General features: G+C 45.0%; 1 protein-coding gene across 3 annotated transcripts in view; it reads left to right on the top strand.

The window, feature by feature from the left end:
* The first annotated feature begins 16,767 nt into the window (after positions 1-16,767).
* GRIA1 (glutamate ionotropic receptor AMPA type subunit 1) overlaps positions 16,768-22,114 on the top strand; it is a 278,498-nt gene continuing 273,151 nt past the window's right edge. The window contains exons 1-2 of one of the 3 annotated variants that reach the window (XM_016167002.2): positions 16,768-17,243; positions 20,195-20,332. In XM_016167002.2, coding sequence (XP_016022488.1) covers positions 17,162-17,243; positions 20,195-20,332 — 220 coding nt within the window. In that variant the 5' untranslated portion in view covers positions 16,768-17,161. The remainder of the gene's footprint in view (positions 17,244-20,194; positions 20,333-22,114) is intronic. The other 2 variants (XM_036224243.1, XM_016167003.2) reach the window with 2 other exon arrangements.

Below are 22,114 nucleotides of genomic sequence, written 5' to 3'. Positions count from 1 at the left end.
TTTTTAGTGCCTGTTTCAGTCCATTCCATCAAATCAAAGAAGCACGAACAGTTCAGAAGGTTCAAAAATAAACAACCACTTCTGTGCGCTCACCTGGGGTGAATCAAATTGAGAAAACTTACAAGGAAGCCACAGTCACGTAGAAGCCAGGAAAGGAAGAGTGGATTTTGGAGTGGAGGCAGAGTGAACAGCTTTTCCCTATTTGGGCTCAAAGAACCAGATTTGCCCATTTTGCTCACTGGGCCAGGGTGTCCTTGTGCTTACCTGATGCATAGCTCAGTCGTGCACTGTGTGTTCATGGTAGAAGATGGGTATGTGAGGGGAATCGGATATGGTTTCTGCTCTCAGACATCGAACAATGAAATGGAAGAACAGACAGAGATGTGGACACAGAGTACACAGACATGTATTCTCCCGAAATGAGTGCACGTGATTATTTCGGACTTTTTATGCTTCAAATTGAATTCCCTCTTCTACACCTGCCTCGACTTGTCAGCAGGGCTACTACTGTCCCCTTACCTGTTCAGATAACTGAAATTATCCTTGAATCATTCCTCCCTTTCACCTCTCATAACAACTATAATCACATGTTAAATTGAATTTTGCTTTCAAAACATATTTTGTAGCCGCCCACTTCTATTTAGCCCCCTTCCAAGCCATTCTGTCAAGTCACCACTTTTTCTTTAACTGCCAATAGCAGAGATTTCCTTATATTTCCACTTGGACATTTGACCCTTGAACAACACAGAGGTGAGGGTCGGCAACCCTCACGCAGTTGAAAATCCACGTATAACTTTTGATTCCCCACTCAGTTTAAGCCCAAGTAGTTCAAGGGTCAACTGTATTTACATTTATTCCTTTCAAATCTATCCCGAAGTCTATTGCTAAAGAGATCTTAAGAACGAAAATTTGAGAATGTTACTCTCTAAGAGTATGACTTGGGATTGCTTCCCACTGTCTTTGAGACCAAGATCCAAACCCCTTAGTCTGCAAAGCTTTCAGTGACCGGCCTGTGCTCACTCACCTCTACAGATTCGCTTCCTGCCCCTCACTTCCTGTGTCTTCCTCCTCCACTACCCTGATCACCTTCAGTGTCCTGAGCAGGCCACCTTATCTCTCCTATAAGGACACTTGAACAAGCCGTATCCAATGACTAAAATACGTTCCCTTCACATCTGCTGCTCATTTCCCGGGTGAATCTAGGTTAGGCTCCCTGATGTGCATTGCTCCTTCAGAACACTCACTCCAGTTGCAAATTAATTATTTAACATCCTTTCCCACTAAACTGTTAATCCCATGAGGACAGGGATTGTCTGTTTCATTTACTGCTGCATTAACTTTTGGCACAGTATATGACACTCAATGAATATTTGTTGAATGGAGCTCAGGAACTCAAATGGAGAGACAGAAAAGTGAGAAAAAGGCCTAATTGTCGAGGTCTCCAAATGTCACACGGAAGCGAGAAAACTCTCTAGCCAAAGCCTGTCCCCAAAGCCTTCCCTCTGCTCCTGCAGCTGCTCCCTTTTTCGTTGGCCCTGGTGAGACCTCTTCTCTTTTCCACCTTGTCCCTCACTCCCTGCCACCCGATGGGCACCAAAGGTGTTTCATTCTTCTCTGTATCCTCAACAATTGGCACAAGGCCAGTGATACAAAAAATCAGCCAGCTTTGGCTAGGTCAAATGCTCCAATGGAAAACAACACACAAATCTTAACAATGGTTTACTTCATGCCCAAAGTCCACTGCAAGTGTAGCTGAGTTTCCAAGGCGGCTGCCTTCCACATCATGGTCGGGTGCACCAGACAACTACTCCTATGTAAACACATGTTTCCAAGTTCAACTGGGCGGGGATAAGTACGATTGGCCGATCAAACTCTAGCAAATAAATGTTCCCTTCTAGTGACCCATGTCACTTCTGCCCATACTTCGTAAGCCAAAGAAATTCACACGGTCATGCCAAACACCAAGGAGACCACACACACACACACACACACACACACACACACACACACACCCCACCACCACCACATGTAATTTATATTAAGATGTATGTAAAATTTCTTTATTTTTCTAGAAATAAAGATAAAATAGGTATCAGTGAACAGTAGTAACGTCTGCCCTAGTACGGAATAAATAAATAATTAAATTTAAAAACAGGTAGCAGTGAGAGGTCCCTGATCTTGAGAGGATGCAGAGTGCCTGGTAAAGGATGCCATTCTAACTCCAGTCCCCCGGGATCTCTAGCTCTAAATAATGCCCAGTCACTGCAGGGAACTGTCACCCCAACATTCCGGCCAGCAGCTTCCTAATCTCTTCGCCTCTAATGATCGAGGCCTTCCTAATCTACTCACCCTCATGGTCATAACCTCATCAATTTCTACCAGTTCCAATCCTCCAAAATCTCAGTTTCAAGCCTGTCTACCACCTCCTATGTTCCTAGCTCACTCTCTGGACGACCTGTCTCCTGCAACCTGTCTCCTTTGGCTCCACCTGTATCTTCAGCCCATTGATCCCACCACCTTTATAGTGTCTTTAGTCCCTGGCCCTGTGGATACGCTTGTCTCCTTATCCTGCTTAAATCATATGATCGATTACTGTAATAATTTTCTTTGATGCCCCTTAATTCCCTTCCCCATATCTCGAACTCCCAAATTCATATCCTTTCATTATGTTTATTTGCCTAAACTACAACCCCGGTTAAATTTATCTCTTCACCTACTCAGGAGCAGAACCTGCACAAGAAAGGCCGAAGAATAAACCACAACCATAATTTCTGATTCCACGTTAAACTCGCGATTGCCAGGTAAATTCTTCACGCTGCCTAGCAATCATACTGCCTTTCCCCTGTCCTCCTTCCCACTCTCCCAAAAATTGTTTCGCACTTTCTTGTTTCTTCTCAAACCCCCAACACCATCTCCACCTTCACCTGCACCTTCGGACCTCACTTCCCACTTGACAGAAATGAAGCACAGTGTTTGGAAAAGAACGTCACGACCTTCTCACCTACACGAGGACTTCATTCCCCCACTCTGCTGGATCCGTTATCATAAAGACAAGTCGCTAATATTCCCATCTTCCCCTTCATCAAGAGCATCCTTCCTCTACTTCTCCTTACAGCAGCATTCCCTGAAAGACGTGTCTAAACTCACTGTCTTCAGTGCGTATTCCTTCCATTCTCTGTTCAGTCTGCACCAATCAAGATTTTTTTCTTCTCGACTCATTTTGCAAGAACTCTTCTCATTAAGGTTAACGGTGACTTCCACATTAAATGCAGTGGACACTCCTCCGTCTTCATCTTACTTTTCCCCACCAGCGGCATTTGAGACAGAGGTTCATTCCGTTCTCCTGAAGCGCCTTCTTCACGTGATTCCCAGGATGCCGCACTCACCTGGTTTTCTCCCCGACTTCCGGATGCTTTCTTTGCCTTTCCTGCAGGATCGTCTGCATCTCCCTGACTTCTGAATGTTGAAATGCTCCAGGGCTCAGTCCCTGAACTGCTTCTCTTTTACATCTATGCTCATTCCTGAGTTGATCTCACCCGGTCTCCTTGCTTTAAATTCCATCTATATGCAGCCAAGTGCATATCCCCAGCCTGGATTTCTCTCATAAACTCCAGATTCACATAGTTAGCTTCCTCCTTGACATCTCCACCTGAATGTTTAATAGGCATTTTAAATTAAACATATGTCTAAAAATGAGCTCATGAAATCCTCCCCGCCCCCTAAAACATGCTTTATTAATGGCGATTCCATCCTTCTGGAAGTCACGGTGTAATCCCTGACTCCTCCCTTTCATTCCTCACTTTTGGCCATTTTGCAAATCCTATTTAGTCTACTTGCAAAACATATCCAGAATTCAATTACTTTTAACTCAACCCTCTGCTACTACTCTGAACCAAGCCACCATCGGCTTTCGCCTTGATTATTTCAATAGCTTCCTAACCGATCTCTGAGCTTTTGCCCTCATTCCCCCTTGAGCTTATTCTCAAAACACCAGCCTGACCAATGTTCCTCAGTGCCACCCCCCAAACTCCACTTCACCATGGCATCTTATTTTAATTGAAATAAAAACCCAAGTCCTTACTTTGACTCACGAAGCCATACTGAGGCTGGATCTTATTTCTTCTCTGACCTCATGTTTTAATCTGACCCTCTCCATTTTCTCCAGGTCGCTACTAACTTCCTTGTGGGCTCCACAACTTTCCAAGCATGCCCTCCACTCTGAGCCCTTTCACTCATTTTCCCCTGACCTGAGATGCTGTCTCCTGGATGTCTGCATGGCTAGCTCCTCCACTTCCTTTGGAATTTTACTCAAAAGATATCTTCACAGTAAGGCCTTCCTTGGCTACTCTAAAATTTCACCCTGCCTCCAATACTATATATACCCTTATTTTGCAGTAATTTTTTAATTCCTAAAATGAGTCACTTCCTAACATATTCTGGACTATACCCATTAAGTTGTTTACCGCCTCCTTTACTGGAATATAAGCTCCATGAAGGCAGAAATATTTGTCTCTTTTCGTTCACTCATGTTGCTAATACAGTGTCTGGCATAAGTTTGGCTCTCAATGTGTATTTGTTGCATGAATAAAATCATGAAAACTCATTCGATTTTCAGGAATATTGTTTGGGAGCACCAGGCAGACTCTACACTGTAAAACATAGGCTGGCCTAGCAGAAAGAACACTTCCCTGAGAATCTAGGAGACTGGAAGTTTAGCTCCTGCTCTCTTGTTAATTTGCCATGTGTCTTTGGGTAAATCACTTCCACGCTGCAAATGCCTATTTTCTTGTCTGTAACATAATTGGATTGGACGGGATGATTTTTGATGTTTTATTCAGCTCATGAGGTAGCAGAACGTGAAGGTTTAAGTAATAGGAGAGTAATTCATTGCACAGGTTGAACGAGATAAGGTGGAGATAACGTATGCTCTGGGAAGTTGCAGTGGTTTGGGTCTGTGGCTAGTCGCAGGTACGTTAAAAATTCATTGGCATGGCAATCCTGGTTTGTTTCTTCAGCTGGCTAGACGCACAGACCAGCTCGGAAATCCCAGGCCACCCCACTTGAGCCTCAAATCCTGGTTAGCGTTGTCAGGTAGCTAACTCTTTGGTTCCCTCCACACTCCTTTCTTGTCTTAGCATTTAAACTGTTCGAGAGAAGCGTCAGAATTCAAACTAGCATTCTTCAACTTCAACCACATCACCACACCAGGCTGCCTCTTCCATGGGGTGGCGGGAGTGGGGGGATTGTTTTAGACATGAACCATGATCCATTTGCTTTAGACCGTCTCAGCAGAGAAAACCAAGTGAGTGCCATCCTTCCACCACAGCATGCTGTCATTTCTGAGTCTCGAATTGATCATCTTAAAGGAACGTGGCTGTTATTATTTCCTCAAAGGAAAAAAGGCTCAGTGAAAACACTGGGGAACGCTGTTCCTGTAAGCATTCTCCAAGTATTCACGGACGGCCAGTATTGTAACCTGTTAAGTCTCAGCCTCAGAATCTCCTCTCTCTCTCTCGGACTAGCTGCTCGCATGACCTTCGACATGAGGCATAACTTCTCTGAACCTCCCTTTTCCTCTTAAACCCTAAATTTGCTGATCGCCATGTTCTGTTGGTTGAATGTGCACCCTGAATATCTTTAGACTCCACCCACTTGGTTCACTAACAATAAATTTCATGGTTAAGACCAAATATGAGGGGCAACAAGGAAAGAAAGAAAGCCATCAGAATAGAAAGAGTTGGAGACGTCTGCCACTTTCTCTGCGCTCCTTGCTGGCTGGCGTTAAGGTTTGGTGCTAAAGCGCTAACTGTGCTGCCTGGATCTGCGTCCAATTCCTGCTCCTTCCTCTTAGCAGCGCGCCCCCTCCCCACGTGCTGCTCCGCAATCCTTTTTTCCATCCCTAATTGACAGCCTATCTCTGTCCACACAGCAGATCCTCTGAGCCCGCTCTGCTTAAACTCCCAGATGGAACCTTCTGTACCTTGGCTGATGACGGCGCTGTCCGCCCCCCAGAGCCAGTGAGAGACCACACCCCTGCTTTTCTCCTCCCCTGTGCCTGGTTCACAGCGTCCACCCTTCTGCCTCCAGCACATCTAAAGGATTACTGAACCCCTCCCCTAGCCCCAGCACGCACACGCATGCACGCACACGCACGCACACAACCTTCTTGACTTTCCTCAATTCTTACCTTGGTTACTATTCTCATACTGTTACTGTATTAGGCCCCAAACACTTAACATATCATTTTTTGCTCTTCTGTGTTTAACTTTACATTACATGGAAAATGTTTGCCAATTCTACCTTGTTAAAGTCTAATATCGTCTTTTGTAAAAAAAAAAAAAAAATTAATATGAAACATTCAACCATATAAAATTCAGAAATTATTGCAACAAATATTTCTGCTGTACCAGAGTCAGAGATTTTTTCCTCCAAAAAAAAAAAAAAATGTTATAATTACTGCTAAAACAACTCTATGTCATACAATTCCCTTATCTTTCCCTAACTTAACTGCCAACCTGAAGTTGGTTTATATTTTTCCTGTATGATATAATTAAATAAATGTAAATGCAAGAAAGTTATTAAACTTGAAAAATAAAAAGCTGTACAAGACAGAACATGTATTCATAATCTGATACCCAGTTCAGAAATGGATGATACTTATGTAATCATAATGCGAATAACGGATGTGTGGGGGTGGGGGGTGAGGAGTGGTAGAGAAGCTGTATAAAAACTAAATTCTCATTTAATGCTTCCTTTTTCCTCTTCCATTGCCCTAATTCTGAAGTTCGCCTGGTTGGTTCTAATTGCAGTGGCCCCCTAACCGCTCCTGCCTCAGTCTCCTGGATCACCTCTTTAAAGCACAGCACAGGACATATCGCTTCTCCTGCTCGGAAGCCTTCAGTGACTCCCTTTAGGTTTGTTCTTAATACTCTGTCCTCAGTTTCTCTTTCCAGGGTACGTCCCTCTAAACCGGGAGTTTTCAACCTCAACAGTGTTGACATTTGGGGCTGGAAAATTCTATGTTGTGGGAGGCTGTTCTGTGTATTACAGAGTGTTGAGCATCAAATTTGCCCTCCATCCCTAGGTTCTAGCCTTGCCACCGAGTTATGATAATCCAAAATGTCTCCAGACATTGCCAAACGCCTCCCACGGGCAAAACTATCCCCTCTATCAGCCCTGCTCACCACCCAGTGAACCACTACTCTAAGCCGAGATTCTCATCACACATTTAACCCTGGATTCAGACTATAAGGAACTGCTCATCGTTCTTTGAATCCCCGCCATGTGCTCAGGACCAGGGCTGAGACTGAATTTCTGGAGGCTGAGTTTTGCCTTGGTCAAAAGCTATGATGAGTGGTGGCTTGAATTGAAGTTCAGAAAAACAAAGCTCATTACTGCCAGCAGAGATGGTACACCTTGGTAAGGAGAGAGCAGCTTAAGTATTACCTTCTCAGAAACACCCCTGAAAGTGGGTGGTGAGACTCGGTAAGAAGCAAGAATGGAGAATGTGAGGCTGTGAGAAGGAAGAGGCTATGGGGGTTTGAGACATTGGTAACAATAGCTAACATTTGAGTATTTGCTAGGAGTCAGACGCTGTGTTACAGTTACTAATCTCAAAACAAATGTATGAAGTCCCTGTTACAATCGCCACTTTACAGATATAAAAACTCCAACCTAAAGAAATTAAGTGATCCTCTCAAGGTCCCACACACTTAATAACGAGCAGAACTGGGATTCCAACATGTGGACTTAGCTCTATAGCCTGAGATCTTACCCATTAAAGCACATGCTCTCTTCTGAAGAAGTGCTTTCCTGAGCTCTGTTTTCTCCACCTAAAGTACAATGGGTCTTGGCCTGGGACGGCCTCTCTGACACAGGTTAGAGCATTCAGAACCAGTTCCCACCTCTTCCCAAGCCTACAGGGTTAGATGTGATATAGATCTATTCCGACGACATTAAGCTCTGTAAGGTTAGGTTAGCATATCTGTCCAGGATGCCCCTTGATAGACTTGAAGGTCTAGACCTTCCATTGTCCTCATGCTTTTAGTGAAAGGGGCTCCTCTATAAGCCTCCAAAAATTCCTCCTTAAACCTTCACATTTTCATGCACCAACCTTGGACCTTCCTGTCCCCTCATTAGAATGTATCTCTCAGGCCCTAAGTCATCTCAGACATCTCCATGTCATCTCCAAATTCCTTCTTTTATTTTTTCAGTAGAATAAACAGGCCAGAAACTGCCTTTCTTACCCCAAGTATCCAGTTTAGTGCTGTCTCAAATAAGATGCTAATAAATCAACACCTATCCAAGGTATGATTATCTATCCCCATTTTGTGGACAGAGAAAGGGAGGCTCAGGAGGCTAACATAACTTGCCCAAGGTCACATGCTAATAAGCCTTAGAGGCAGTCTGTACACTCAGCCTTCTGACTCCAGAGCCCATGCTCTAAACATGAGTTGGGTGAACAGTTAATAATAATATAGGTTACCTTCTGATGAGTTTGGCTTTGACATACTGTTTTAAGCTAAGATCTAGGTCATCGCCATAGTGGCCAAGAGCTCATTGAGAAATAATGCCCATCACCTCTCCCTACTGCTTGCTCCAGCTACCCCAGCAGAAGTACCACCCATGGCTAAGCACTTCTGATGGCATTTTGAAGGGGAAATATTTCGGGTCTCTGATACCCTGCATCTACCTGCCCAGTGTTTATCTTAGAACTCTGTGCAGAAAAAATTACTGCATGAGCTATGTATGGGCTGGTGTGCAGAAAGCATTCTCCAGGGACTCCATTCTGCATCTCCTAAAAGACGAATCTAACTTAGCTTCTTTCCCTTGTGTTTCTATGGGCTATAGCTTTTATAGCCATTACTTGAACTCCTTTAGATGAGCCTGTGTCAGTCAGGACTCACTGTGACAGGATCTACACAAAACTTGTCATGCAGTTAAGCTTGGGTTTCAAGTCTTTGATCTGCCGCTATCTAGCTGAGTATCCCAGGGCAAATGACTTCACCTCTATGAGATCCTATTTTATTTGTAAAATGAAGGTGCTGCACTCCAAGATCTCAAATTTTTTCAACTCCAACTTTTTACTTGCTTATCTTCCCCATAGGAGATGCCCTGTTCCTACCTTTTTTTCCCCCCCTTCTGCATAATTTTGCCTCAGAGTAATAAGAAAAGAGTCTAGAGGTTAGAGAAGCAGCAGGGCCTCATACTAGGAGTGTGACAGTCAACAAGAATCGCTTAAGTTTTAAGTCTCCTGAAAAGTTTAGATCTCCCTTTGGTCATGGAGGTGGGTAGGGACTACAATTAATATCATAATTATTGTCTGGCATCAAAGAAAGCTACCAGATGTGGGGAGAAAAGCATTGATTCTTCTTTTTTTTTTTTTTTTAAAGAAACATTAATTTTTTTTGGAGCAAATACAAGTCTTGTAAGGGTTTCTAAATAGCTTGTTAGAGTCCCTTCATTTAATCCTGTAGCTGAGCTACTATGAGATGGGGTTTTCAATATGAGCACTTGTGGGCTAGGTCACCTCATAGCCACGTGTCCTGGGGCAAAGCCCTTTACCTTTTCAGAAGTATGATATATAGTGTCAAGGGCCTGCCTAACAAGAATTGACCTACTGGGGAACACAACCCTTGAGACAGTATAGGGTAATGGTTAGGAGAATGGCCTTGAGAACCAGGCAGATCTAGGCTGAAAATGAGCCCTGCCTCTAAAGAGCTGCATAAGCTTGGGCAAGTAACTTAACCTCCTTAACCTTCTCTTCCCCACCTGCAAACAGAATTATAAGGGTTCCTGCTTCATAGGGTTGCTATGACTATCGCATGACATCAGGCAGGTGCGTAGCCTGGCACTGTGCCTGGCACATAGTAAGTACTCAAAAATAATAGCTCTTATTATATTAAAGGCATGATTCTTGCTCCTTCAGGAGCTGAAAATCAAGTGGGAGGGGCTAAATTAAATATCAATTAAAAGCAGTAAGCTGTAAGTAACACAGATATTCAGGGAGGCCAAAATAGATGTGAGAAGGCATTGTGGAAAAGATGGGAGATGAGGGGGATCTTTAAAAGTCAAAATGTGACAAAGAAAAGGAAGGATATTTCAAGAGAAGTTGAGGACCATCCATTAAATTTTTCGATAAGCATTAACTGAGAACATACTTTGTGTTAGTCTCTTAAGGCACTGGCATGGACAAGGCACGTCCTAATAATGGGCCAACTGCCAAACAAATAAATACGTAATGTATTTAGATAGTGATAAACACTGCAAAGAAAAATAAAGTGGGGTAAGGGAAATAAGAATGATGGCAGGGGGCAGGGTGCTGTTGTAGGTAAAGTAAGTGGGAGACTTTTAGACGGAAGCCTGAATGAAGTGAGAGAGGAAGCCACAAAGGTTTCTGGGGAAGGGGCTGCCCAGGCAGAAAGAAGGGCAAGTGCAAAGGTCCTGCGACGAGACGGTGTTCAGTGCATCCGGAGAACAGCGAGGGGGCCAGCGTGATTGGAGAAGGCGGAACAAGGGGAGAGGGTGCAAGAAATGAGGTTGAAGAGGCAGCTGGCAGCCAGGTTTGGGATTTTATGCTAAGTATGACATGAAGCTCCTGGAGATTTTAGAAGTGAGGAGTAACAGAATCTGACTTCCGTTTTTAAAAGTTTCGCTCTGGCTGCTATACAGGGAACGAACTGTGTTGCCATGGTGGTGGGGGTGGAGGTAGAGAAGGAGTGGAAATGAAGAGTTCGTACGGTTTGCCACGGATCAGACGAGAGACGAGTGTGGCGTGAACGACCCGGCGTGGAGAGGTGGCGGAAAGGGCTTGCGTTCTGGCTGTATTTTGAAAGTTCGGCATGAAATTTGCAAATGGTTTGGATGTGGAGTCCTTAGCTTGACCACTAGGTGAACAAGGTGTCCCTTAGGAAGATAGGAGGAATGTGGGGAGGAGCATCTTGGAGGACGGTCGAATCAGAAGTCTGTTTATTCCTGACAGGCAGATGTTTTGAGGCTTTGGGGAAACAACACCAATTTAACAGAAGACTGGGAAACTGAACTGTAGGAGAAGATCTCAGAAGTAAATGGGATCCACATGGAAGGCCCCCAATGCCAGGATGAATCTCGACTCCAATCACCAGGCAAGAATAATGCTGAGCGAAATAAGACAAAGAAACACAAATAGCACATAGTTTCACTCTTATGCGGAATCTTAAAAACAAACAAAACAAAACAGAAACAGACTCAGAGACCAAACAGAAACAGAGACCAAAGAGATGGTCACCAAAGGGTGGGGGTGGGAGGGTAAGTGAAAAAGGTAAAGGGAAACACAGTAAATAATACTGCGATAAGTTTGCTAAGTTTGCATGACGACGGGTGATTTCTGAAATTAGCGGGGTGATGCCATTGTAAGGTATAAAAATGTTGAATCACTACATTTGAGACTAATATAACTAATGTAATGTTGAATACCAACAATACCTAAATTTAAAAAAAATAAAATAAAAGCGTTAAAAGGCCAAAAACTAAATAAATAAATGAGAGGTATACTGGAGATTAAAAAAAAAAAAAAAAAAAAAAGTACCAAGAAAGACATTTCTCATCTCGGTACAGGAAAAGCTGGCAGAGTCCTGACTGTGTGCCAGGCCCTCGTGCCCTGCAGTTCAGTTAACCCTCACGGCGGCCCCGCGGAGTGTGCCCCCTACTCTCCCCTGACACAAAGGGGTGAAGTGGCTCATTTCGCGCATTCAAAGAGGATGGCGCAGGGCGTCTGGCTCCCTTGCCTGCAGACCAGTTGGGGCTGAGCTGCCAGCCTGTCCGGAGGGGCCCTGGGAAGTGCTGTCCAGTGGGCAGCCGCCCTCATGAGCACTACCCAGGTGGCCTTTCTCAAGCCACCACTGGTTTGGAGGAACAGTCAGCGACTCCGATTTCTAGCAGAAACGACAGTGCTGCGTGGGAGTTCCCCCTGGAATAGACCTTCCTTTTTTTTTTTCAGGCATTGATCTTGCCCCAGGGTGTTTTCCAGAACTTGCACTGCTCCCTAATTACCTAGTAATGCTGAAGGCTTATGAAAATGCTGTCATTTGTGTGAGAAAGGGAGGGAATACTGAAAGAAGAAGAAAAAAAAGTAAAAGAAAATGCTGTTAAACCTGGCAGACCTCCAGGGTGGCTAATTACATTCTTTGGGGTGGTGTTCTCGCCACACACAGTCTGTGGAGTATTTTGGGAGCCTTCTGTAGGGATTGTGCTAAAAACATGAAAAATATTATCATTATTATTTTTTTCTACATCTTTTAAAATGGGGCCTTTCTAAAGCCACAGAGGCAGCCTCTCTCTGCTTGTGTTTTTTTGCCCATTTGTTAGCTGTCAGCGATCTGTTCTCAGATCATAAATTTGATGGCTTCCCCCTCCCCCCTTGAATTGTTTCGCACTGGAAGCCTAACGTGTACAAGCCAAGAGAAACCTTGGTACAACCCCCACAATTTACAGATGGAGAGATGAGCCCAGGCGGGGGAAGGAACCTGCTAACGCCTCTGCCGCAGGTAACGGAAGGAAGGCTGGGGCACGGGTCTCCCAGGCCTGATCCCCTCTCCTTTTTCTTCCTCACCTGGACCTCTGCCCGCAAACGGACTCACAGAGTGTCAGAGCTGGAACAGTCCGTAGCCATCGCCTAATCCAACCTTGTCATTTGACAGATGAGGAAACAGAGGCCCAGAGACAAAATGGACCTGGCCCCCAAGCTGACATCGGGGCAAGTGGTTGGACTCCGTCTGGCCTTCTGCTGAACCAGAACTGGCACCATGTGGCCTGCGAGCCAGATCGAGCCCAGAGACACTCACCTCTACCTTTTTACTGACCGTTGTCATGAACGGACACTTAATATTAAAAAAAAACAAAATCAAAAAACAACAAAAGAAATAAAGCCTATCAAATCCATATTTCTGCTTTTTCTTGAAAAAAAAAAAACAATCAGAAGATCTGGTCACACTGGGGCTACATTTCCTTATGACAATTATTAGCTGCCATGGAGGCCCTGAAACCACAGGGTGCATGCCTTCTAGCTCTCTTTGTCCTCACTGCCCTCTCCCTAAATTGACTGACTGACTTCATTTCTCTGCTTGGCCCAAGGAAATATGTGAAATCCCTGCCCAGCACTGTTCTCCTTGATCTGTGGTGTAAAAGCAAAGCCAAATAAGTAAATCTTAGGCTATTTTGGCTACACGGTAATGGAACTTAAAGTATGCCAAAAGGACGACGGGGCTAGCTCATAACTGATCTCGGGAGCAGGCGCAACACGGTCTGTGGGGCACAATCTGAGCAGCATTAGGAGGGCTTGTCCCCTGGCCGGTCCACTGCCTGGAGTCTCTCCATGATACCCATCCTTTGGACTTCAAGAAACACTCATCTTCAATATCCCGTTTTAAAATATAAAGAAACCTTAAAAGAGGAACCTTTTTCCAATGTAACGTCGTGGAGAGGGAGGCTAGAACAGGGGCCCCGGTATCTACCTCCCGGTGTGCCAATTGCAACGTCCTCTTTTCAGTCTCAGCACTACCCACGCTTTGGAACAGATGACCCTTTGTGGCGCGGGCCGTCCTGTGTACCACACGACGTTGAGCAGCATCCCTGGCCCCTACCCGGAGATGCTGGTAGCACCTGCCCAGCTGTGGGAACCAAGCATTTCTGTAGACATTGCCAAATATCCCCGGGGGGAGAAATTCGCCGCCAGTTGAGAACCACTGTCTTAAGCTAACCACCTAGCCACTCTGAGTTTTACTTAATCTCTAAAGTAGGTTGTAATTCCTGCCCTTGTGGGGTTGCTGGGAGGATGAAATGAGATGGCGGATGTACATATGCTGTGTAAATCAGGGTGCTGTGTATCTGTGTGGTTTAGTTGCCATCAGTGACAACAGACTATGAACAGTCGAACCTTCCCAGACTGATATTGAGGGTAGCAAATGGGATTGGAGGCTGTGAGGAGAGACAACATGAGTGATGAAGGATGACGTCAGTATCAGTTACTTAGGGAGTGTATGGTACGCGGTCCTGACCTCCGAAGCTGAGGAGGTGAACTCACCAGTGGTCAGTGCCCTCTTCCTCCTCCTGTACATTTCCGGTCATTTAAGTGTCACGCTAAAGAACACCTCATGGCTCCTCATTGCCTTCCAGACATTCGGCGACTTGCGAATTCCAACCCTGACCTTTTCCAGGGTTCATGTTCCCCATCCTCTCTCCCTAGTCAGCACCCCAGGCTCCAGGCTGCTGGAGCAGGGGGCGTCTTCTCCTGCCCCCAGGCCTTGTGGGTGCTCTTTCCTTGGTTTGCATCTCTTCCCTCCGCGCTCACGTTCTGCATGAAGTTTCCTCCTTCACGGCTCAGCTCTTCGGGAGCCTTGCTGGGTCCCCACAGGCAGACGTGTCGGTTGCTTCCTTCTCTGCTCCCCAGCGTTGTGCTTACATCTCTATTAGAGCACGTGCCACGGCCTGCTTTGGATGACTGGGTTCATCTGTCTTTTCCTTCTACCACGTTCACCTGCCTTGAGGCGGAGAGTGTGGCTGATTCTTTTCCGTATCCCCCAGCACCTGACATCCTGTCAATTAGAGTAAGTTCTCCACCAATATTTGAAGATATGCAAAGATGAAAAAGTTGAACCTAAATGTACTTTAATCTAGCTGCCCAAACTTGAAATGTGTAACCTCCGTGTTTATTTAACCGTTGAACAACTGTATATATTTAATAGGTCAAGAGGAGTCATTGACCATATTTGAGCAGAGTAATAACATAGTGAGAATTATATTTTAGGAAAGTCCATCTGTAACGATGAGAGAATATGCATGGTTTTGACTCCTTTAAGCCTCTCTCCCCCAAAAGTAAGCAAAACAAGTCTTGCCTATTATATATAGGTGGGTGTTGAGGTTTTGCTAATTAATCCTTGCAAAGGGCTTTGAGATCTTCCTCTAAAAAGGTGACAGAGGAGTGTGAAGCTTTTAGTGACAGCCTAATTATTATTATTACCAGGAATGAAATTCAGGGAACTTAAAAAGATTCCCCAGGTACCATTCAAAATAGTTGAGACAAAAAAATCCAAACAGAGAAATTGTATTTTAAGGTGGAATCATAGCATCACAAATTTCCTGAACTGTTCTCCTGTCTTCTCAAGCTGACCTTTACACACCAGTGTTTTCTGCTATTATGAGTTTGGGCTTAATGGTAGAGTTTCCGGTATTCAAATCCCCAACAGCTTCCTTCTTAGTAGTGGAACCTGAGGTAAATTATTAGGTCTCAGTTTCTTTAGCCAGAAAATGGGGATTAGATTATCTACCACAGGGGTTATTGCACAAGTAAACGACGCATTATGTTGCTTAGCATGGTACTGGGCACATGGTAAGTGAATAAACATTAGCTTTAAAAATCACTTGCTCTAATTAATATATGTGAATGTGCATAGGAAATTATAAAGCCTCTGACCTCTAAGTTGTGCCTAGTTTAGGGGCTCCACCAAACACAGTCAGATATTTCTCAGCCTTCGTATCTATCCTGTGAGTGTGTGTGATTATGCAACGTGAATGAAGTGAAGAGTTTTGGATAAAATGGCCTAGTCAAGTGCCAAAGCAAAATCAGATCTGTTTTCCCTCTTTCTAACTGAGCAAAAATGGGCTTTCCTTTTCCAGGTCATCGACCGTTGGATATAGTTCCGACTAGGGGAGTGAGTGGGTTGGTTGGTAACACCCACATTCAAGTTCATAGGTTGGACCCTAGGGACCTACTAGGCACCATCCTAGTAGGCCTATGTCTTTCTGATTTAACCCCTGGAGCCTCAGTTCTTTCATCTGTAAAATAAGCATCTTGGCCACCTCACAGGGCTGGTGTGAAGAAAGAGCAGGGTAACACTGTGAAGTTACTTCAGAAACTGTAAAGTGCTCTGTGACAGGTAGTGACTGCCACTTTGCAACCCACACGACTTCCCTGAACACAGTTGTTCTCTCTGCAGCTTATCTCCACGGAAGCCCCTGTCCAGGAGGGTCTATGGGGTTCCAGTTTACACTAGAATGACCAGCACCCAGATGTAACAGAGAAAAGCCTGAATCCTCTCACTAGAATCTCTGCAAAGTGACTCATGTAATTGCTCTGTGTAAGTATTCTTCGCCTTTATTGTACACCCACACATTCTGATGCTATAGTCTCCTGTAGAATGCGGGGAAACAGGGAAGGGGGCCCATTTTCAATGCCTAGGGGTTAAGAGACCATCCATTCTGCTTGTAAAGGCAAACTGGGACTGCCAAATGTCCGAGTCGAGTCAAGGCACCTGCCAATCATTCCAGACCCTCCCATTTATCTTTCTATTATTCTTCTCGTTGTAAAGGGGGGGGGGGACATTTTTTTCACCTTTAAAACTCCAAGGAGGGATTTCTAGGGTCTTCCCCTCGAGAATTAGTTGTAGGAATAACTGGGCCAGTGGCGTGCAGGAGACAGATCCAGCACAGCCAGTACACTCCTAGAAAAAGTGACCTAGATCAAGCAGCGAGTGGATGGAGGACTATTGCCGGGACCCCCTGCCACCTACTGACTTACAGCTGAACCCACATTCCCAGGAGCAGCTGCCTGGCTGGGGGTTGGGGGAGGGGCGGGGAGTTGAGAGAGGCTTGGGGGTGGGATGAAGGGGCCAAGCGGGACCAAGCTCCCTGTATCACACCCCCTCACCCACCCACCCGTGGGCCCCGCACGCAGGAAGGAGGATAAATAAGGTGAGGCCGGGGAGTCGAGGAGTGACAGGCAGAGGAGGTCAGCAGTGGAACTCTGGGCTGGCTCGGTGGGTATGCGCGCAGAGCCTGCTGCCTGTGCGAGTGTGAGGGGGAGAGCGAGAGCAAGGGAGGGAGAGAGAGGCAGGCTGCGCGAGGAGAGGCGAGGCGAGGAGAGGGGAGCCAGCGCTCCGGCTAGCATGAGGACGGCTTCTCTTTCCCGTGCTCAGTTAATCTGGCTGTCAGTCGGTGTTAACGCTGCAGTTTAAGTGCTCGGATTCCAAGGGAAACAGACAAACCTCGCAGAAGGAAGCAAGCAAGCAAGCAAGGAACGGCAGGAGGAAAAGAACCGGCAGAACCGAGAGAGGAATAAAGGGAAGGGGGAGAAACACTCAATCTATGATTGGACCTGGGCTTCTTTTTCGCCAATGCAAAAAGGAATATGCAGCACATTTTCGCCTTCTTCTGCACCGGTTTTCTAGGCGCGGTAGTAGGTGCCAATTTCCCCAACAATATCCAGATCGGTGAGTGACAGGGGCAGCCTGGGGAGGGACTCTCTGGGTCTGGCCAGGTTTTATGGGGGTGGGTGGTCTGTGTCCCCCCCCCCACTACGGGGCTGTGCTTGGCCATCGGCTGCTGTGTGGGGATGGGAGAAAGACTTGGGCCACAGCAGGAGGAGGGGGGCTTCTCTGGATCGGATGAGGAGCAGAAGGGAAGTGCGTGCACATACACACACACACACACACACACACACACACACCACTCACATTCTAGGCATGAGCCTGTGAAATGGAGGAACCAGTGCTTTGGAGGAAAAAAAAAATCAGGCTGTAGCAAAGAAAGAGATGGTGGGTGTTCAAGTAGTTAACTCCATTGCTTGGTAAATGGTGCCCGATTCGTGTACTTACATAAACATGCGTGGTGTGTGTATTTAGGAGTGTGATTATGTGTTAAATATGCACATATACACTTGAGAGAGGCAGTGATTTCTTAGCTCAGGGAGGTCTCTTTAAAGAGACCCTCTAAGATAAGGAGTGAAGGGTGCTGGGTTTATTGCAGCCACTGAAATAATGCCAAGAGGCCCTGCTCTGAGTCGAGGGGGCTCTCTCTCTGCTCTGGACCCCTCTCTGCTGTCTGCCATGCAGGGCTGGTGGTCCCCACTCCTGGGATCCCGGAACTTCCTAGCCTGCCTTTTCTCCATTCCTTCGTTCACCCCCTCCTCTTAGGTTTTGTGTGCACAGACATCGTCTACCTCTCTCACACACACAAACATACACATATACACACACGTTCCTCTCCCCTCCTCTTAGCCTTCCCCCAGCACTGGGCTCCATCCTCCCAACTTGGAGCCCGGTTTCAACGTGCTGCATGCCTTTTTGTTCCCCATTTCCCCTTCTTGGTTGTCACAGGACACCCACTGTCCCTGTATTCATGGGGCAGCCAACAGACATCGCTCCTCCTAATAATAATGGGTGAAAGCAAAACCAACAGGAGCAATGACACCGATAACAAAGCATGTCCACAGGGGCTCGGGGTTTCCGCGTGGCCAGCATCTCAGGGCTGTCAGTGACCCGGAATCAAGACGGCTGCTTTGCTTGGAGTCATATTGGTGGATCTGGGTTCTCTTTTCTCTCCCCTGATAGGGACCTAGTTCCACTAGGGAAAGGTCCCATTATGGGTCGTTCGTGTTCTTCGCGTGAGCGTGTGTTTGTGGGGAGATGTGGTGCAGGTGGTATTTCGTCGGGCACACGTGTGCTGCAGTACCGGTCTCTTTCGGCCTCTCCGGTGGGCTGTCTCCAAGGCCGGTTGGAATAGCCATGGAGTAAGTTGCTTTGTTTCCTGACACCTGTTAAGCTACATTCTGAAGTGTGTCTGTGGGTGTGTGTTAGTGCCTTACACGCAAAACAAAACTTCCTGCAGAGACACTTCCCTTATAGCCCAGCCTGTAGCTGCCTACCTCCCCACCCCCACCCCCTCTTTCATTCATTGCAGGGGTGGAGGAAGGAGACTGGGAAGTGTTTGGGGTGTGGCCATCTGGCAGGGAGGGGGGAGCATTGGACTCAAGAAGAGTGATTTTACTCTTTAAAATGGAGGCATATGAACATGTGTAAATCGCTGCTCTTACGTGTAGCACTGTTGATGTTGGTCCTTAAGTACTGCCGATACTTTGCTGACTGGAAATGTTTGGCTTCAGATATGTGGACTTGCTTTCTCCCAAGTGCATTTGTGTGTGTCGCCATGAGTATGAATGCATAGGGCTGTATATAATGTGTTTGCTCATGTATCTCTGCAGAGTTTTCATCATATGCTGCTCCAACTTGCTTGGTCAACTGATATGACCATTGTTTTGTTTTCAAATAAAGGGCTGAAACATTAAATTGTAGAACAGATGTTGAAAATATCACTGCCAGCAGATAGTACTTGATTCTCCTCGTATGATCTCTAAGAAAAGCTTTATAAGCCATTTATTGGTTTTTAAAAACAAGCATGTACCCACTGTATAAGAAGTTAGAAGTGCGTGATATTGGGACTATGATTCCTGGTGGATCTGAGATAAACTTCTAAGTAAACAGCCATTATAATTCAGCTTCTGGAAATAGCTGATTTAACTCACAGAAATGTATTTTAATTCATTTACATGTCCACAGTAAATGCAAAGGTAAGCCATTACACTTTTGAAGTGAAAGCCCCAACAGGCACTTTCGTTGTGCTTTTTATTAGAATAGAATGTTTGTATCCTTTTGACATTCTTAAGTCTCCACATCTCTGAAGCCCAAGATTCTACCATGCAAATACACACCATGGCAATCTCTTATGTAACAAGTCATTTCTAGGGAGCAGGGATCATGAGTGTGAAAGAAGAAGCAAAACACTGTTTGCAGAAAATCAAGAGTTTTCAGAGGAAATGAATAATAAACCTTAGGGGTGACAGGATAGTTAAATTGCACGCATGCCTTGGCAGGTCAAAGACCAAAAGTGTCAAAGAAACGATTATAGTGCTGAAGAAACCCACAGGGTCCCATAATTAGATTTCACTATGCAACATTTATTAGCACTACTTCCTGTAAGGCTCTGTGGTGAGAAATGGGTTCGATATAGGAAAACTTAGACACAGTGAGGGTTTATGTGTGTGTAAGAGCACAGGCCACCTAGATAGTTTGCACAAGGGAGGAAAAAGAGAAATTCCACGGTTCTCCTGTTTTCTCTGACCTGAGCTGAGTTGAGCGGTGAACAATCAAATATTTGGATAGAGCGATGGGTGTTGGAGTCCCTGGTCACATAAAAGCTCCTCTGTAGAAGTTTAAGCCTCAGTGTCTAGTTGCATCTATTGGAACTTTCATTCCCACTGCTAAGGGCTGTAACTAGAAAGTTTGGCATAGGAGTAGGGGGGAGAAAAGGGCCCTCTGTGGTGGGCTGGTGAGGAATTAACCTTGTCCCTAGACCAGATACCATGTTGCATTTTCTTTCCTCTTAGGGGGATTATTTCCAAACCAGCAGTCACAGGAACATGCCGCATTTAGATTTGCTTTGTCGCAACTCACAGAGCCCCCGAAGCTCCTCCCCCAAATTGATATTGTGAACATCAGCGACAGCTTTGAGATGACCTATAGATGTAAGTAATTGCTTCTATTTCTGAGATTTCTTTCTGCGATCGACCAATGAGAGGAGGGCCTGTGGGTAGGTGTTGGTGTTGCAAAAACGACTTGAGTTGTCATTTGTCTTCTTAAGAGAAAGCCCTCCAAGAAAAATGTCCAGGGCCTTTTGAGTGATTCCATCAGTTGGTATTTTAAATCCTGCAATGCTTCATAGAATGGGTTTGCTTTTTCACTGTCAGCTAACTTTAAATGTCAGCACAATGAGTACTTGGGTTAACTGCGTTTCCTCTACCTCGCAGAGGTTTTCTGGTTCAGCTGCAAGAGTTTTACACATAGGAAACTTCTGAGAGACATAGAATTAAAGGTTCTGACTTGAGGAATGTGATCTAAAATGCGTAGGCCTTTTCCTGTCCACAAGTTAAAAAAGGAGAAAATGTGTCTCTAGCTTGTTGAGAAAAGATATGTGAGAAGTCGTATATACAGTTTCCCATTTGGGGAAATGACCAATAATTATTTAAAAACCTGTGCCATGATTATTTCCCAAATGCTTTGAAATGATGGATTGCTTAAGACACGTTTGTAGCATGTAACAGAACAGAGGTGACCTCAAGAAGATAGGAGGGAAATTTTTCTGACATCTGAACTTGAATGCATTATAAAGTGTGGGCAACAAACACCATCCTCAGTTTTTCTGACAACGAGGACTGAAAAGGAAACTATACGGTTGTGTGATTGCCATTTTATGACAGGTGAAAACATAAAAATTAATCAGGGGAGACGTTTCCCCTCTAGAGATTAAGCTCAAGGAGGAAATGATAGCCTAGAAGTGTGAGCTGAATGGGCAAGAACAGTTTGAGACACGAAACTGGATTAAATTGGCACCATAGGTTTTGTGTGTGACTGTAGACTTGGTGACTTCTGCTGAGCTGTGGATGTTAGAAGTCACAGACCATATTTCCTTGATCTCTTGCCCACATTTCCTCATGGCAGACTCACAATGATTTCAACTGAATGTGCTTCGGAGGCTCAAAATGAGAATTCAGAATTCTCCCTATCCCTAAAACCACTTATAATGTAATATAAATAGGAATTCCAATAGTTATAATTATACCAGATTCCATTTATTGAGCACTTCTGAGTGTCAGGAACTATCAGCTTTGTATAGACAGTTATAGTAGCAGTCATTACCATTTATCAAGCATCTATTATGGCCTCTGCAATGTACTAATTGCTTTTCATGTGTTAGTTCATTTAATTCTCACAGGAGCCCTGCAGAGCACTATTATCTTTTAGAGATGAAGAAACTACATATCTTACCCAAGTTCATCCAGGAAGTAAATGGCGTTCTTGTACCCCTAAGAACCATGTTCCTGGGCACTGTCATCGACACACCAATCCCATGGTAAACTAATCAATTATACTACAATTACCCAAGAAGCGAAAGGAAATTTTCTGGCTTTTGTAAGGCAGTGGCCTAATAAAGCACTTAAGAAGAAAATAATGCTCTAAATTGTAGCTGTAATTTTGCACAGGAGTGACCCATTGAACAAAAAAAAAATAGCAATTCTGCATTCTGGTAATACTGAGGTTGAAAATCTTGTCAACTGTGTTACTCATTACCCTTTAAAAAAAAAAGCTGAAGTTTCATTGTTGAGTTGTCTTTCTGTGAAACCATCCCCCTGGAAAGCTAGAATTATATTGTGTAAGTATTTGTTTATCACATAACCTCCCATTCCTTTCTATATGGCTTAGAATAGGGTATTTGGGTGGATTTGGGTATGGGCATCAATGTATCTAAA

Source organism: Rousettus aegyptiacus, unplaced genomic scaffold, assembly GCF_014176215.1.
Source record: "Rousettus aegyptiacus isolate mRouAeg1 unplaced genomic scaffold, mRouAeg1.p scaffold_m13_p_7, whole genome shotgun sequence".
NCBI classification, from domain to species: domain Eukaryota; kingdom Metazoa; phylum Chordata; class Mammalia; order Chiroptera; family Pteropodidae; genus Rousettus; species Rousettus aegyptiacus.
Note: the sequence above shows the minus strand (reverse complement) of the source record. Positions and strands in the feature narration are given on the sequence as shown.